The following is a 15,629-nucleotide window of genomic DNA, read 5'->3' as shown; positions in this document are numbered from 1 at the left end:
AGTATGGGGTCGGCTGTCTGTCTCTGCCCCCACACATGCTCAGGATGGTTCTTGCACGCTGGGCTTCAAAGGATGAGACTGGACGCTAGGTTTTTTCGGTCTTCAGAATTGTTTATTATTTCTTATCTATAAAGTCCTTTCTCTGCCCAAAGGATCTGACCAGCACGGCAGCCAAAGGCACTCTGCCCACCCCCAAGGTGGCCGCATCTTTTATAACAAAAACTACGCATATCATATTTACCTTTTGTCCCCAATACCTATATCACCCTCGTCACTAACTACACTCTCATCCCAGACCAATCCCCAAATGCCAACACCACTCCAGAAGATGGAAGACGGGAAGAAGAAAGAAGAGCCTGGTGGCACGCCCTGATTCCTCCATCTTGTCTCTGCAACCCCCATGTACCAAAACCCCAAAATCTGTGATTTACCCTATAATGATATCTTCCCTTCACTATTTACACCCGAGTGATTCTCGCAGGTTCCATTTCCTCATACATCAGTGGCACATCTCTAGATGGATCAAAATCAAGCCACCAAGTGCTTTTGGCAACATTCCAGGACTCCCTAGCCCCCCAAGGGTTCTCTCGGTAGCTCTGGACATCAGGAGTGATGTGCTGAGCTCCCACACTCCAGCTCCTTCAAATGGAAAAAATATGAAAGAGATTGCCTGGGAAAAATAGCAACAAAAGTTGCCATGGGTTCAGAACTAGAGAAAGTGCCAAAAAGAGCCGGGAGAGAGATTTGCAGTTTTCCAAAGTGCAAATAAAGGAGGGAGATGCATAGAGACTTTCAGAGGGATGGATGTGCACTCCACTGAGAGCATCGTTTTGGATTTCTGCATATAAGCAGCTGTTTTCCCTGATCATCAGGAATTGCTTTGGCAATCAGTAGGAGAGTCACTTATTTATTTTTTCAAGGAAAAGAAAGCAAATCAGTATAAAGAGCATTCACCAGTCCTGTAGAATAGGTTCTGAAATGCAGAGATGCCTGTGGTGTCCTCTATTATAAAAGTAATTATCAGAAGAAGAAAATCATACAGGCTGAGTATTACATTTTTTCCATCAAAATGTGTGCTGTTGATCACTGCCTTGGACAAAATTTGCAGGTAGCTTGGCAACTAATTGTTTTCATAACTATACATCCAAAATATTGGGTCCTCAAAGCTGGTAGATGTCTCAGAAAATTCTATTCAGAAACTGATTGTTCCTGCTTTCCCGAAACCCTTCCCACTTCTCCCCACACCCAGATTTGCTTCCATCCGGGGCTGTTCCATAAAGCTACAGTTCTGTCAGTACCAGAGATGCAGCAATTCCTAGCTCAGGAGTTCTCTGACACACAGAGCTCTGCTCACCTACCATGTGGTTTGGGAGGCTCAGGCAGGGCAGGCAGTCGGGGACACTGGGGCACTGCAGCAGCCTGACAGCTCTGTGTGCCACACTCTGCTGTGGGAGTTTTCAATGCCTTCATTTTATGCTACTTCCTTCAGTGTGTCTGCTGCTGCCTGCACAGTGAAAGCTGCAATGGAAATCTGCCTTTTCACTTCTTCCCAGGCTTCATGTTGATCAGCTTTACTTTCAATATCAAACATGGCATCATAGATTCCTGGGAAGGATTCTCCTGCATATTTGTTGTGGCTGCTTGGAGCAAAGATAATATGTCTGTGGGAAAAGAAGAAAAAGGCAATTATCCTAAATAAAAGAAACTATTAATGGGGTGTGTGTTCATTGTATGTGTATTATGTAAAACAGGTATGAATCCCAGGAATATCAGAACTCACTAAGTACACAGGAAATTGGTCTTTAAAAGGAACAATCCCAAGTTCAAAATCTCTTGGAAAGGGCACAGATTTAGGCCAGGTGGCCTTCTGCTTGGGCAGAGATTACACATTTGTCTAATTAGGAACAAAACCATGTTACACTTTTTGAAAATGGGAGCTCAACAAACCTAAGTAATTTGCCACTCGAGAACAGGGAATAAAACTAGTTATAGGTGTGTTGTAAGAAATGGAGTAGCAACCTCAAAAACAGCCAAGTAGCTGCATAATGGTCAGCAGATTACTTACCTGGGAAAGGAATTTAAAAGGGGGGGGGGGAAATCTGTGGGTGAATTCTTAAGAAAATCATGAATTATTGAGAAGAAAAGTGATCATATTGTATCAGGGCTGCACAAAATATCAATCTTATTTTTCGGTATAGATTTTTTTTTCCTAAGTAATGAATAGCTGTAGATCTGCAATTAAATTTATTTTAACTATGAAGTATCAAAGCACATTTACACCATGTGAAAGAGTCCTCCCAAATGAAAAGAAACATTAAAATTACATTAGTAAATGCAAGCAAGTAAGAACTAATAATAAAATAAAAAAACCCCATATGATAAAGCTCCAAATGATACCCAACATCCAACAAGAAAATTTCTAGAAAGAAATTACTTCATTCTTCTCAAAGTGTGAATGACAGTTTATCCAAGGAGGATGGAAGTGTGATTCCAGTTCCACCTGCCTGAACGACTTCTGGCACGGCATGAAAGCCATCCATCAGTGAGTCAGACATATCCAGTTGTTAGGAAAAGGGGGATACTGAAAGCAAAGTGAGGTACTTACACCCCTGACACTGAAAGTGGGCATCTTGTCAGGTATTCCTAATAAGAGCACTGGGTTTCTAGAAAGGATATAGTAGTTATTGGTTTAAGCTTTTTAGTGCACCTCTAGAAGCCAAAACTGTGAGCTGTGGGCTCTGCAGCGCAGCTCACAGGCCTCTATCCTGTGCTGGAAGGTCCCTCCCTCTCCAAGCTCTCCTTTCTTGGCTTCTCTCTTCAAATAACCCTCATTACACATCTGTTCTCATTTACTCTACCCTCTTTTCACTTTTTTTTTTCCAATACAGTTCATTCATTCTTCACTCAATCCTCACTTTGCAGACGATCACAAGAGCAAGTTGTAACAGCAGTACAGCACATCTACAAGTAAAAGAGTATAATGCTGTTGTGGTTTAACCACAGCTGATAAAAAGAGCCAAAAGAGAGTAATTTGGCTCCACAAGACTGGTGTAGACAAGGAGTTCTCTTTAAGGGTTATAAACAAAGTCCACTACTAGCTGAATTGTTCTTAAAGCAATGCGTTGAACTGTAATTCCTGTGAGGCCCATACAGCGATTCAACTGACCAGTCAGCTGCAAAAATAGGGCGCCTTAGACAGCAGGTCAAGAAACTTTAGCCTCACCTGTAAAACTTCCTTCCTGGCAAGCCCAGAGGATCAGTGAAAGCTCTTTCTATCAACATCAGCTGGTCATTCATGATGCGCACTGCAACTGAACTGCAGGAGAGGGAGACGGAGAAATGTCACACAGCGGGAAACGTGACTTCCCAGTTTCATTTAAAACACTTTTCTTCTATTTTTTTCTTGACAGAAAAAAAAAAAAAGACAAGTGTGGTCTACAGTTTACAAAAAAAGGTGAGGTTTTCCAAATCGAGATTTTGAATCCTGACTCTGATTCTAAATATTAATGAATTGATATTTCTGTGCTAGAAAACAACATTTCACACCATGCAAAATAAAATAGGAAACTTTCTGAGAGTGTCAGATACTTGCTTAGTATTAAATGGCACTGGGAAGATGGCAGTTAAGAGAATGGAGAAGGAGACTGAGATTTACACAGGTGAAGATCACTAAATTTTGGTGTCCACCCATAAGCCAAATGTCCATAGTCCTGTTCCAATCTATACAGTACCATAGGAAGGATTGGATTCAGCTGCTTAAACACATCTGGTACCACATGTGGCCTGCAGTCACTGCCCCCAGAGGGCACAGGAGTCCTGCAAGGGGCCTTAGGCTGTCAAGCATCATATGGATATCTCAGATATTCTGAAGCATCATCCTTTGTCTTTGAAGTGTGCTGAAAGTAAAAATTCTGGAATCATCTACCACACTCAAATGTAGGAGTCTAAACACAGATCTCAGTCCAACTCTAATTTTATTGCTACCTGCCTTTCCATGTATTACAGTAATTTTAATGACAATCTGATACTAGTAATAAGCTCTACAGCTCATGTTATCAATCACAGGAAACATTCCTGTATCTGCTTATTCATCTTAAAAAATACTGCCTGTCTCAGGGTTCAGGGCTCTGTTCTACATTCATCAGAGAGAATCCTTGTGATCCTTGTGTAATAGAAGAAATAAAAAACTGCCACTCTGGGTACCTACGGCAAACCAGAACAAAAATTTATACATACACACACACAGACACACGTATATATATACATTTTATATATATATAAATCTTTTATATAAATCTTTTTTTCTGACTTACTCTTTCTTATCAACTTGTTCAAGTCTCCTGTGAAATTCAGCAGCTGCCTTTGAGAAGTTCACCACAGCAGAAAAAAGAGGACCTAGGAATGGAAGAACATGAACAACTTTGAAGTATTCACTAAGCCAAATATACCTTTCAGTTGCCCAGTGGGAGAGGAACAGCATTTGTCTTGCTGATATAATAGCATTAATTTTGTCATTTTTACATAATTGATTGGGTTCCCTAGTGCAGACTTTAAAGACCTGCATTACTAGCAAATACCTTTTGCAATGAGACCAGCAGTAAAGCAGAGTGCTTGGAAAAGCTTTCACAACTATACATCTTCCCTCTGCCTTGCAAGCAAAAAACTGGCTGTCATTGCACATTGAGAGCTCTGCAGTTTCCTGTTAAACAAATGCACTGCAGGGCTCAGGTATGAAAAGCCTGACTTCCATCAGAAATACCAGCTGTTCCAGAAGGCTGTGGAAGAACAGCAGGATGTTGCTCGAGGAGAAAGATGTCCCATTCCCAGCACAACAGGAGAGTGTGACATGTGCATTGAGCAGTGTGAGGCACAAAAGGCACAGCTGTCGTGGCACACAGGGACAGACCCAGCAGGTTACAGCAGCCAAGTCCTGTGCTTGCTGCACGCTGGAGTTGCAGCACAGGAGGTGCCTGTGCCCTGTTCCCCCGTGCTGTCCCCCAGCACTGCCACTCAGACCCCAGGGGACTGCCTGACTGTGGGCAGGCAGGTGGGCAGGAATGGCAGCTGCTTTTCCCAGCCCTGTACATCCAAGACATGTGGAATAACTTAGAGAAGCAGCAGGCCTTCCTTTTAATGGCAGTAGCAGCTGTGATGTGGAAGGCTCTGTTTAATACAGGCCTGGAAAAAGTATTGATTTATGCAAGTAATTTTTATAAAATAAATCACAGGTGGATGTTACGACGCCAAATTCTGATACCATCAATGCTCAACTCAGAAAGAAAGTTTAAAACTTGTAAATTTTGCTCACAAGTTTCAGAAAACTTTGGCTAAACCAGAGTATCCTCTCTTCAATTGTGCAGGAAGACTGGACATACGATTAGATCATCCCTTAAATCCAGTCCTCTGTTGGCAACTATTATCCCTTCACTTTTTATAGATTTATCATCCAATTTCACGTGACAGGCTTTCTGTTCCCAGGACTCCTTTAGAAAGCTGTTCCTCAGACTCATTTGCTCTCCTATTTCTAGCAAACTTATTTATTCATCACAAGCCTACACTTGCTTCATTTTTGTCCTACTGCTGTTGCTTAGTTGGTGCAATTGGAGGCCCAGATTTTATGTATGCAAGCTGTTTACAGACTGCAGCTCAGAGGGACACATCACCTTGTGAGGGTGAGAATTCACACTTGTCCACAACCCTGTGGCAAGAGCTCTAAGTTTGCCAGGGGCAGAGTCCTGCTCTGCTGACATCATGGCCATATCACAGCAACAGATTATATTTCAGAAGCAGTAGGAGGGATTAAAGAGAAAAAAATAATGTAAGAAACTTTGTGTTCATGTTCACTAGCTCTTCAGTGTTGTCAGTGTTGGTGATTTTAGAAAACATCACATTTCTTTTTTCCCCATTTGAAAACAGTTTTTCCTGATAGCATATGACTTCAAGCACAAATTTTATGAAAAAAACGTTCCAGCCTTCATTGTTGCAGATGAACAGCTAAAATCTGAATCCAAATGCAAATTAGAACCTTAATCTATTATTTTAAAGGACAATTATATGATTTAATTAGGCTTAATCAACAATTTTCTGACATTCAGACAATAAGAAATTCTATGAAAATGCTGACTGAAATAAACTTTAATTTTCACAGTATTGTAAAACCTACCTATGTTATCTAATGTACTCTGGTGCAATACAATAAATAAAAAATTAGAAATTTTAGCTTCATTCAAGAAATAATTTAAAATTCACCAGGCATCAGAGAAGAGCCATGAAAATAATGATGAGACTGAAAAACATGCCTTGATAAAAAAATAGTCAAAATGAAGCATGAAGTTATTAAGGAGAGGTCTCGGTGTTATTTGGGTGGGAAAAAAAAAGCTAAAAATAGAAGATTGCTTCTAGGATTCTAGGAACGAGAATAGATGCATAGGTCAGGAGGTAGTTTGTGCAATTTTTAATCTGAAAATAGAAACTCAATGAAAAGAAATTATTTTGCAGATATTTTGATAGATGTTCTACTGAAAAAAAAAATTAGATTTGATCTTACGAGACATGCTGCAGTGAACACTAGAATATATTGAAGTAACTCTTGGTGTTTTACAGAATCTCAGACCAGATGATCCATCACACAAGATGCTTCCTCTGTCCCAAGAGGCCTTTTTACAAAAAAGTGTCTCTTTTCAAAATAGTCAATAATTTTTCACCTAAACCATTACATGACATTTCAAATGTAATTTTTAATTTCCCCCAAATGTTGGTTCAATTTGAGTTTCTTACGATGTTTCACATACCCCAAACGAGGACTGCATCTCCAAAAGATGATTGCATCCCTAAATCATGGGTTCATCAGATAGCAAGTGACTGAAAAATCTCCTTGGTGCAGAAACACAAGGAGTGATCAAGGAAAAAGGAAGAAAAAAAGAGGAGACTGAAAATGACTGTGGATCTATCCCAGCCTGGGATCCTGAGCACTGTGAAACTTTAGACCTGCTTTATGGGCTCCAGAAGAGCATGCTCAGGTGCTCAGCAAATGGATGTATTCCTGCAGGAGAGCTGGAAAAGTGCTCCTGTGGCTTAAAAATGGCAGCCAGGCACTGAGGAAGATGGAAGAGCTACCCAGGGTCAGATGAAGTTTTGGATGAAGAGGAATGGACACCTATGTGCCTCAATTTCAAACAGTTGCCATAAACACTTGACTTGTCTTCTTTTTTAAGCAAGGAAGTGAGGACCAGGCTGAGATACCTCTTTGTCCTACATTTGAGGTCCTTGACTGCCTACCAGCACTGTAATAAGGCCTGTAATTATTAATATTCATGAAAATTCTTATAACCCTTAGTAATTGGCCAGCACTGAACCCACCACCCTCCACTTTATCAAGACAATAATGTGTTAAACCTGTGTTGTGTTTAGGAAAAAAAAAAAGAGAGAGGCTCTTTACTGTGATGGCAAAATTCAAACAGGAAAGAAAGGAATTAATTTGCAGAGCTATGACAGATGTAACATGTCCCTGCACGATTCTAATTAATGCACATAATGCACAGTCCTGTGGCTGTTACTCACCAAATGATACTTTGTAAAGTTTCAGCTGTTCCTCATGCTTCTTGGCTAATTTATAAATTCTGTTGCTGTATCCTTTTAAGGTTTCTCCGTAGTCTCTAGAGTCGAACGGAATGACCTGGGAATCTGCCAGCTCATAAACCAGTTTTCCTCGTAACTGGGCAATTGTTAGCTGTTTCTTGAAGGTGGGGTCATAAAATTTTTCCACTAGCTCAAATGTCTCATACACAGTGTGATAAACAGGATAATTGCTGAATTTGTCTACTTTCTGGAAAAGAGCAAGCAAATTTGTCAATGCCCTGTATTCTGACTGCAGTTAAAAGATGTATTGATCCCTTTACGACTCTGATGCTTTGTTTGGTTTCCAAATCAAAAAAGCTGTCTGCTACAAAACACAATTTAATATCCTTCATTTGTGTGTGTTTGTATTAAAAAATTAAACCAGTCTGAATCCATGGACTGTTGCACAGGATTAAGTGAGCAGGCTTCTTTCTCCCTACCCACACAGCCCTGCCTTCAGTTCCATTGCACAGAGGTTACCTTCTCCAAGAGTGAAAACAGTTTGGAGTTTGGATAGCAAAAGTCCTCAATCATAGCCCCTTTTTACCTTGTGTAGCTGTTTCTGAACTCAGCTATGGAAGATTTGTATAATGAGGGGACTATTAATAGCATGGTGGAACAAACTGTCCACCTTCAATCAGACTCTATAAATACCTCTCTGTGAACTTGACATCCTATAGAATATACACATCACTGTAACATGTTTTATTCTCCAAACATTTAGGTTTCTTGCTAAATTAAGAAACGTCACTGTATACAAACCAGTCAAAGATGCTTTGAAGCTTTTTTTATTAATTATGAATAAATGCTTTTAACAGGATGACTGCTCAGCACTATCAAACTTCTTCAAGCAGTCTGTCAGACTTACCCTGTTCTTGGTGTAACGAGCTCTGCCTGATGCAATTCCCAGTCGCTGGAAGTAAGCTTCAAAATCACTGCCTGACCCCAGTTTATTTATTCTGCATGCAGAAAAGACAACATCATAGCAAGGGCACTTACTGAACAGTGTGGTAGTAATTTATGCAAAATGCAGATTTTTCAGAGAAATTGAGGTCAGTTCTTCTGAAGGGCACATCAGGGACACTAGCAAGATCAAAGGCTAGATGAATGGCAAGCTTAATTACTTAACTGATTTTATTCCAACACTCTGATTCAGTATCCAATATTGCTAGGAAGACCTTTTAATTGTAGCAATCCTAATTATGGCAGCGCTGACATTAAAACTACAAACAATTTATGCACAGGAGCCATAAAATTGTATCAGCCATGTCTCTGCCGTCTTAAAACATCAATCATCTATTTCCAAACTAATACGAATTGGGCAGCAGTATGTGTAAAGACAGATGTGTTTGTGTACTTGGCACATTCCGCCGCAGAATCCAAGACCGATAAATAATTCCCACTGCGAGAGGCGCGGGCGGCACTCGGCACCCGGCACCCGCGGGCTGTCGCTGCCATCTGATGGAGAGCTGCGGCGTGGCAGGGGCAAGGACACGGCAGGAGACAGACACAGCCTACCAAGTATTTTCAAATATTTACATTTGAAGTTAAGTTTTAGGCTTATATGTCTGACCGGGTGAACAATAAGTGTTTCTCAGCTAAAAAAAAAAAAAAAAAAGAAAAAAAAAAGTTTCTACTATTTCCAGCTGAAGCGCTGAAATTAGTGTACATTTCTGCAAGGAATTCTGTGCATCAACTAAAAAAGATCAAATCTGGCTGCTTTTTCAAAAGGAAGAAATCTCAGTGGGTCTAATGAATCCAGAAACTCATCTTAGCAGAGCCAGAAACATGCAGAAGATTTTTGTCAAATCACAAAAGGGGACAGCTCTGTTTACCTTAACAACACACTGTGAATAAGATTTAGCCTGAGTCACAGGTGAAAAGAGTGTTTTGGAGTTGTAATGCCTTCAAATATGAAGTTCTAATACACTCATATATAGATTTGTAATGTAATACATTTATATTCATTGTGTAAACTAGAAATAATTATCTCAAGTTTTTTAATTACTGCTCTAGGCATCTTCTTTCAACTGTTTGCTTATCCTAACAATTTTGATTTTATCTTATCTAGTAGGTGACTAAACTATGTTTTGAACACTTTCCCCATCCTTTTTTTTTTTTTGAATGCTTTTCAATTGCTTTTCTACTAATAAGCAAGTCTTTAGAAAGTGTGAGGTTTCATTTCACCACAGGAATAATGTCACCATCTTTAAATAAAAATAATATTATTTTATTTTATTTTACTATTAAAAATACTGCTAGAGAGTCACCTTTTGCTAAAAGGTTTTGTATTGCTGCCAAAAATAACACATCTCAAAAAAATTCTAGTGAGTAGCCATGCCATGATATGATTAAAATATTGAGGTAAAAAACCCCAAAACATATTAACGACTTACCTGGGATAGTTATTATTTTCAGATGAGGGATCTTTCTCAAGCCAGCTCTCATAAAGAGATTTATTTTCATAACCCTCATCAGGGCTTAAAATCTGGAGAGGGAAATATGATAATCTCACTGGAAATACCTCTAACTCAATTCATTATTAAAGGAGTTCTTTCCAGCTCCCTGCTTCGTTCTTAACCAGCTGTGTTGCTGCATGCAGAAGTGAATATTGACATTTTGTTACACACATTTATACATTCTCAAACAAGGACAGCATCTCCAGGCACTTGGAACCAACCACAGACAGTAGGAAAGAACAGGTTAAAGGGGATGCTACCTGGAGTTCATCTGCCACAGGGGGAATGTGCATGTACACACACAGCAGCATATATAATACTGTGGGACTCCTCCAGAAACTGGAACCTGCTTTCCTTTCAGCAGGCATGGGGAGATGACAACCACAAGCCTGTCTGTCCTGAGGTTTGCCCTGCACAGCAGCAATATTCTCTCCACAAGGCTAAACCTAAAATTTGACTGCTTGTTCTCTAGGAAAGGTACAAAAGAATTGTGCTAGAAGGAAGGGTCCAAACCAGTCATAATATAGCAGTTCCAAGAGGACTCAAGCATGCCTGGGGAAATATTGTGCAAGACACTGTATGTACAAATGTAGGTCTCACCCTCACCTCAAAAAAAACCCCAAAAGCTCTGTTACCAGGATGGAAAAGTTAAGTATTAGTGCTGTCATCATGCTGCCAGCATAACTATGAAAGAGTATAAAATAAGTTGACGAAAGCTCTTAGAAAACCTGTGGCAGAGTAGAAATAAGTCAAGACTCCAACCCTGGTCTCCACTTACACTTAAACAACCTTTAAAAGACACAGTCCTTTCAGTATAAGATTGGTTATTGTGTGCAGAGGATTGGAATTTTTTTTCCAAAATACAAAGAATAAATATTCATGGACACTTACATGGTCCCACCATATTGTTGGGACTTAAATTCGACCTTGAAAAACATACAGACTCCAAACTGAAATTGCAAAGAGTTCTGACCTCTGAGATTCTGTCAGCAGCGAGCAGGAAAATAACAACTTTGTGAAATAACTGCTTGGCTGCTGTCATTTTCAGGGTACTCTGGTCAAGTCCTAGGGCTAAAGTGAAAACTGCACATTAATAAGAGCAAGCTGAACTCTGACATGTGGGAGGAAAAGCACTCTCTGCTCTGGCAAAGATGTTATTCTAACAGCTCTGGTCATGTAAAAAACATTGGTCAGCTTTTTCATACAACACTGAGAGCACAGTAAAACATATTTGCCCTGACTCAGATCCAAATCTAGGAGCAGCATAAGCTTCCTGCTAACTCAAGAGAAGATGAAGAGTTCTCTAAGTGTAAATGCAAAAGAAGCAGTGATAACCACAGGAGGATTGGAGCTGAACTGTTGCAGACACCATTTGGTGGTGTCCAAATGTCTAAACCCTGGCAGTAAAGCAGGGCCAAGAAGACAGTCAACAGGTCAATGTCTCATCTGTAGCTGGACCACACTTAAATGCAGAACTCCCTGGAAGAAAACACTTCACGTGTACACTGCACTTCTTTCTGGTGAGAACTGGCCCACTAAAAAACAAGAAGAGCAAAGAGATCTTTGGATGTTGGACACCTTACTATGAACAGAAATAACTTTCCTTTGGACATGCATAATCAGGCTGCCAGGTTTTCCATTGTTTACATCATGCTTCTACTGTTAAAAGCTAAAATAACAGTGATTATGACATTTATTTTTACAAGTCATTCTCAAGTACTTTTCTTGTTACTTTAATGGAAGTCTTCTACTCAAACCAGCAATAGCTGAATAGTTGACTTAGGATCAGAGCGAGGTACTATTTTTAGCCCAGAGCACTTTTTTGTAACTTTGTTTATCTTTTACAGTGAAATGTCTTCCTGAGTTAGTGGCTTGCTGCTGACAGAAAGTAAATGATTTTATCATGGGCCCTGCAGCACTAAGGACACAAAAATTTTTATAGACAAAAGAGAATGCTCTTCGGTGTGCCAAGAGCCAGAGCCAATATCTGAGCAGCACAGCTTCTTCCCTCTGCAAGGATGAAAGATTAAGATAGAATTGATAGGAAAATAAAATGTAGAAAAGAAAATCATGGGAATAGCACAGATAAACCGCCTCAGATCTAAACCATGGCATTTCAGATGGTAAAAGTGTACCATGTTTGAAAATAACTCGGGATGAATGCATCTAGCAGGATGGGAAATTGGTACCTGGAGTCAGGGCAGATTTTTACACTGGACCAAGTGACCTGAGTTCCCTTAAGATTGGGGGGGAAATAGTTTGAGTTCAGTACATGCAAAGCCACATTTGGTCAAACAAATCTCACCCTAAAGTCTCCAATTTCTACCCAATGCCTTTACAGGGAGCCTGTGTTGCCGTTGTTCTGTCTTTTGTAAGCTGAGATTAATCCTCATCTGAGGATGGTGGCAATGGCTCACGACAGGAGCCTAATCTGGTTAACTCATATGGAAAATAAAGTTCCATGCTTTAGTGGATCACAACCCTTCAGCCTTATGATAATGTATCCTGAGAGGTGAAAGTAAAGGAGTCATGGTGAGACCACTTGAAATAAAGCAAATCCACACATCAGACCTATTAAAAAACCTTCTTAATCCTTCAATATTTATCACATATTTCAGGGGCTCAGTGAGATATGGAGGAGATTCAGGGGAACAGACAGAGAGAAACTGGTGGCCAGCCAACGTCAAAAATATTTCCCTTCAATGGTTATAACTTTAGAGAATTCATCTTGCTCAAGCATTTTGCTTTTATTATTATTATTTTTACTCTATATTGAAAATAAGATTCCACTCATATCAGTGACATATTTCAATCCTTTTAAGAATACTGAGGAACTGTGAGCATGGACTGTGTGCTGCTGATGGCATGTTCTGCTATTGATTTTGGTGGGATCTTCTAGCACAGCAATAAAAAAAGTCAGGTATTATTCAATAGTCCAATTTTATCAAATAAACTTGGAGTCTTACTTATTCTTAGAAAGGCAGAAAAATAGATGGATTCCATACCTCTTTTGTCAGATTATACACCAGTTTGTAGAGAAGAGGAGTACAGTCAACTCTTAATGTGTAATTACCTGAAAATAAAACAAAAACATGGAATTTTCCCTTCATGTACTAGTGGCATTATCTTCTTAATGGATTAAACCCTGCAGTCCTTTCTTAGAAAAACTTTTTGACTAAGGCAAGAATTCAGATCTTGCCTCAGAATATATACAGCAGTAGACTGCGTGGTCTCACTTTGTAAGCTACTGCCACTACAAGGCAATAAATTATTGGTTACAGTACATTCACATTAATGTAATTAAGTCTTCCCATAGCTCTAAAGTATGCCTAATTATGCCTCATTAGCTACAAGCCCTCGTCACTCATACGCTTTCCAAAGCTTTTGTTCAACAGAAGGCAGAAAGTAAGGTGATGGAAAAAATACCAGATAATGTTCATGATGTTTCCAAGCAGAGTCTGTATGTGAAAACTGGAAATTCAAGCCACAAAAGCATTCAAAAAAAAAAAAAAAAAAAAAAAAAAAGACTTACTTTGCTTCTTTTCATTGCTATAGGACAGTAAATAGAAATAATTCGCTGTCCAAAAAGTGGTACAAGAAGTGTTGTGGAGAACATATGATGATAAGCAAAATCATTTTCAGACTACACAAATGCTAAGAGTCCACAGGGGATTTTACTGCTCAGGTGAGAGATGTCCAAGATTTAAGCCAGTGCACTGAACATGGTGTCCTTTTCCTTATTACACACTTCTTTTCCAGTTGTTTTGCTTTCACATTTTCTTTGATGCATAAAGCAAGAGACATGTTTGAATAATCAAGATTTAGAAGAAAATTGTTAAGGCAGCAGCATGTTGGCTGCAAACCAACTAAAATTTATGAGTTACAATCCATGGTGAGAATATGAAGCAGTTGTAAACTATTATTTCATTTGTGAGATTTTCTAGGTGTGAAATTCTGCTCTACTTTTTACACAGCATGTAGGCAGCATAAATGAACAGCTCTAACCCTCCCTGTTCCCCAGCTCCAACTGAGCATTTAGAAACTGGATTTAGCTTTTCTTTCTTTCCAATCCTTTTGTGACAGACAAAATTTTTAGCTGACAGGAATAAAGAGAGTTCCTAAATACGCCAATTTTACTCACACACAGGAAGCCCAAATAAGTTGGATTTGACATGGGAAGAGTAACGCCCTGAGCAACTGAGGTTATGATGCAGAGCAGCTTCACAGGACTCTTCTGACTATTATTTCAGTACAGAAAACAGTAAAAAAGGTCTTTCTGTAATAAAGTGCAGCATAATTTCAGAAGGATTTTGTGATATAGTGTTGGGCTCTCTCAAAAAAAAAGGCCAGTTTCTAAGCAGCATCCCTGAATGGCTTATTCTCATAATTTGAAGGACACAGTAAATTGGATAATGGTGGATAAGGTTTTTTGTGAAACACTTTCCAGTGTCTATTTTTTTAAAAAGTCCTGCTGTAATAAATATATAACCCTGCTCCTGGCAATCAGGAAAGGTGAGCACACTGGCTCAAAGCACCAAAGCGTTTCCTACCCCCACAAAGTGTAAGCCTGATGTCTTACCATCATAATAATTTATTGTCTCAAAATATTATAATTCCACAGGGAAAGGAGCTGGAGCTGGGACCAGAATAAGGAGCAGTCTGTCATAGATTAAAACTACAATTGTAAATGAAAGTTAATGCAGCTAAGAGACAGTTGAGCATACAGAATGCTCAGTTCATTAGCACAGAATCATAAACTCCTCCAGAGGAGATATTCTGGACTCAGACAGGTGGACTGCAGCTCATGGATGGCACTACTTGCAAAAGAAAGCAACATGAAAACTTAAACTGTTCTCTCTCTTTCCTCTTAACTCCATATTTGCTACACTTACTCTGTTCACCACAATACCTATCTCATGCAGTAAATACTGCACAGAGAACTAATAAAAATTACACCTGTAAAGTCAGGCAAAGTTTAAAATAAAAGACCCACCTTCTATAGAAGAATCTGTGTTGATGTAAGCAACTGCCCGTTCCTGAAGGACTTTGGCATTTTCCTAGGGTTGTAAATATATAATTCTTACTTCCAGTTAGTGGCATTTAGTCAAGAGCATGTCAAGTGCACTGTTTTTTAGAGCATTACTGTTAAGATCTCAGTCAGGATAATTACTACTGTATACCTTACTAATTCTATTGTTTGAGGATAGGTAAATGCTCTTGGCATATGAAATTCATTACTCCTTTCTGGGACTTAATTTGTGGTGGAAAATATCCACAAGGTGTAGGTGCTGTCTGCTGCATCACACAAGAGCAAAATGGAGCAGGAAAATAACTGAATAGAATTGTAGCACAGTATAATTAGGTTATTACATGCATTTTAGCCCTGCACCTCTGGATTTTCTGAACATGCAACATGTGACTGTGAGGTCAGCCAGAATTCCTCCATGCTTTTAATCCCTAGTTTTCCATATGTGCTCCCAGCATTGAACTCAATTTTAACACTGATAAACCAAGCACTCCGGACATATCTATAGACTTCCTTTTTAAAAGGGA

At 39.4% G+C, this 15,629-nt stretch overlaps 1 protein-coding gene across 1 annotated transcript in view; it reads right to left on the bottom strand.

Annotated features, from left to right (window-relative positions):
• Positions 1 to 894: 894 nt before the first annotated feature.
• Positions 895 to 15,629, bottom strand: part of NAALAD2 (N-acetylated alpha-linked acidic dipeptidase 2) — a 29,154-nt gene continuing 14,419 nt past the window's right edge. Inside the window, exons 12-19 of the mRNA XM_059838532.1 lie at positions 15,070 to 15,133; positions 13,082 to 13,149; positions 10,014 to 10,105; positions 8,486 to 8,576; positions 7,561 to 7,825; positions 4,314 to 4,395; positions 3,224 to 3,316; positions 895 to 1,661 (exon numbers count right to left, since the gene is read on the bottom strand). Of these exons, the coding sequence (XP_059694515.1) occupies positions 1,472 to 1,661; positions 3,224 to 3,316; positions 4,314 to 4,395; positions 7,561 to 7,825; positions 8,486 to 8,576; positions 10,014 to 10,105; positions 13,082 to 13,149; positions 15,070 to 15,133 (945 nt within the window). The 3' untranslated portion in view covers positions 895 to 1,471. The remainder of the gene's footprint in view (positions 1,662 to 3,223; positions 3,317 to 4,313; positions 4,396 to 7,560; positions 7,826 to 8,485; positions 8,577 to 10,013; positions 10,106 to 13,081; positions 13,150 to 15,069; positions 15,134 to 15,629) is intronic.

This window comes from Haemorhous mexicanus, chromosome 2, assembly GCF_027477595.1.
Source record: "Haemorhous mexicanus isolate bHaeMex1 chromosome 2, bHaeMex1.pri, whole genome shotgun sequence".
NCBI classification, from domain to species: Eukaryota; Metazoa; Chordata; class Aves; order Passeriformes; family Fringillidae; genus Haemorhous; species Haemorhous mexicanus.
Note: the sequence above shows the minus strand (reverse complement) of the source record. Positions and strands in the feature narration are given on the sequence as shown.